Source organism: Tupaia chinensis, unplaced genomic scaffold, assembly GCF_000334495.1.
Source record: "Tupaia chinensis unplaced genomic scaffold, TupChi_1.0 Scaffold000047_1, whole genome shotgun sequence".
NCBI classification, from domain to species: Eukaryota; Metazoa; Chordata; class Mammalia; order Scandentia; family Tupaiidae; genus Tupaia; species Tupaia belangeri.
This window is the reverse complement of record NW_006159505.1, coordinates 7,621,500-7,624,364: the sequence shown is the minus strand read 5'-3', so window position 1 is coordinate 7,624,364 and position 2,865 is coordinate 7,621,500. Positions and strand designations below refer to the sequence as shown.

The 2,865-nt window shown below is 43.6% G+C and overlaps 1 protein-coding gene across 1 annotated transcript in view; it reads left to right on the top strand.

Annotated features, from left to right (window-relative positions):
• Positions 1–2,865, top strand: part of CARS1 (cysteinyl-tRNA synthetase 1) — a gene marked incomplete in the record, with an annotated part of 92,562 nt that overhangs the window by 21,849 nt on the left and 67,848 nt on the right. Inside the window, 2 exon segments of the mRNA XM_014590847.2 lie at positions 560–656; positions 1,347–1,445. Of these exon segments, the coding sequence (XP_014446333.1) occupies positions 560–656; positions 1,347–1,445 (196 nt within the window).

Genomic DNA, 2,865 nt, shown 5'->3' with positions numbered 1-2,865 from the left:
GCCATTACGCCAACTGCTGGTCCCAACCATTATTTTTTACTTTGCTACAGAGCACATATATTCACTAGACAAAAACAGAGAGAGAGAGAGAGAGAGAGAGAGAGAGAGGGATGTAAGAAAGCAAGCCACCAGGTCTGGGACTCAAACTATTGTCATCCATGTGGGAGTCCAGTGCCCCAACCACCCTATCACCTGCTGGCCCCTTCTTTTATTTTTAAAATAAAAACTTTAATTCCATGAGTGATTCATATTCAGTGTAGAAATATTAAAGATAACTAAAAGAAAAGTCTTCCATATCCTTGCTGTTAATATCCTGTACTTTTCCTTAGACATTTTCCCTAGACAGTTTTTCCTCATCCCTTGGGCTCTGGTGGGTGCCCCAGGTGCTGAGTTCTCAAAACACCATCCTCAACTGGGTGGTCACTGGGTAACTGTGGAGAGTAGCTGACTGTTAGGGTAACGGCCATGGAATCCTTTCACTTGTACATACTTTAATTACAATGCCAAGGTCATGTACGGAGTGGACACTTTGGAAATGTTTGCTTTTTCATTGCTTTAGGTCCTACATCTCTTTTGATATCTTGAGAAGAGTGTTGAAGGATTACTTCAAATTTGATGTCTTTTATTGTATGAACATTACAGATATTGATGATAAGGTAAAGGGAGTTTTCAAGATTAAATTTGTATGTGTGTGTGTGTATGGGTATGTGTAGTGTTATTTTGGACAGAGTCTCAATAAGTTGCCCACACTGGCCAGGAGCTTGCAGTCTCCTGCTTAAGCCTCCCAGGTAGCTGGGAGCCAAGGTATGTACTACCCTGCCCAGCTCAAGATAAAACTGTATATATGATTGGGTAATATTAAAGAAGATAGAACTTTCAGATAAGTATGTAAAAGAATATAGGCTTGAGTTTGCATGGGTTTTGACTTCATAAATATCATTTCAATCTCCTCGATGAATTAGTGTCATAATTTATGCAAATAATATGGTCATTTATACAGATGTTCAGATGCTGTTAGAAAGCTGCATTTTCAGGGACCACATTGATTAAAGTGTCCCTAACCCATGGTGCTTTACGGAGAGAAGACCTGCTGGGGTGTGCACTCTTGTGCATAGCTCTGTGTGGGAGTGGGGCCCCATGTGTCCTCAGTAACACAAGGGTCATGGTGGACGTCAGACGCTGCCCGGCAATGGGCAACAGTGGGCAGTGTTCATGTTCCATGATGCCGTGGTTCCCGCACCAGCCTCCCGATGCTCAGAGTTTGCCACATGTAAGTGGCCTGCTATATATATGTGGACAAAAGTGGGCTCTAAGCATAACCTCCAGTTTCCCTTTTCCCTTTCCAGATCATCAAGAGGGCCCGACAGAACTACTTGTTTGAGCAGTATCGGGAGAGGAAGCCCCAGGCAGAACAGCTCCTAGCAGATGTCTGTGCCGCCCTGAAGGTGGGCCCCTTGATGTCTGCACTAGATACCATTCCCTTTGCTTCCTGGTCATGGCTCTCTGCCCTTTGTAGGTCACCATCCCTAGGGCAGCATCTGTCTTATCAGGCTTTCTCAAGGTGTACTAAGGCCATTTCTGTCTGGGGCACTGAAGTCTCAGTAGGTTGGGTCCACTGGCCTGTGAAAAGGGCACTGGGAAAGATGCATAGGGATATGGAGTGTGGAGTAGGTGACATGCCTACTTATGGAAAGAAGTCTGAATTCGTAGCAGCACTGCTACTTACACTTGTAGTAACACCTCTTGATATTAGCATATAATCATTGACATCAAGGTTGTAACCAAATCAGATACTTCTGACTGAGGTGCAAAAGCTGTGCTAAGCTTACTGAATTGTTAGTACTGTCCATTTGCATTTTAATACTGTCCATTATTTAAAGAAGTTAGCTCTCTCCAATTTAATGTTGTTATTCTGAATGAGCTTTTTTTTTTTTTTTTTTTTTTAAGAAGTTTTTGTCTTAGAGCATATGCACTGAGGGGGATGGGGGGACAGGCACAGTGAGAGGGAAAGTGAGAAATCACCCCCCAGGGGGTGTGTCCATGCCATAATCCCTTCTCCTCCTGGGATCTTGGTCATGCACACACATGCACCTGGTGTGAGTTTGAAGCCACCAGGTCCAGGACTCATGCTGTGTTTGGCAATGTGGGAGTCTAGCAACGTAATTGCTATACCATCTGCTGGTCCCTGAATGAGCATTTTTTAAAAATTTGCCAGAGTATGTAATATCTTTGCACTTGCCAAAGAGAGACCGAGGGAGAGAAGGAGAAAGCACCCCCTAAGGGGATGTGCTTGCTCATGCCATAAATCCCTTCTCCTCCATTTCTGCTTCCTATTGAGATTTTGGACACTCATGCACATGCATGTGGCATGTCTTTCAAGACTCCAGGGTCAAGATTCAAAGAATGTAGTCAGCTAAGTAGAATTAGGCTGCCTTAACCACCAGTTTATGGAGCCAACCCTGAATGACCATTATTATAAATATAGTTATTTGCATTATAGTAAGACTAGAATAAGTCATTTTATTCTCTTTAATAATAACTGGTATGGGGCCACCAGGTGGCTTGGTGGTTAAGATGCAGGATTCCCACATGGCTGTCCACAGTTCAAGTCCTGGACCTGGAGGATTTAGAATCACACCTGGCACACATGTATGTATACAGATTTAGAATCACACCTGGCACACATGTATGTGTACACAAAATCCTAGGAAGAGAATGGAGAAGGGATTGGGTATGGCCATCCCCCTTCGGGGGTGGGGGGGATGATTTCTCACTTTCCCTCTTTGGCTCTTTCCAGTGAGTTTATGTGCTCAATAGCAAACACACACATACACACACACATTTTTTTTTTTTTTGAGAGAGAAC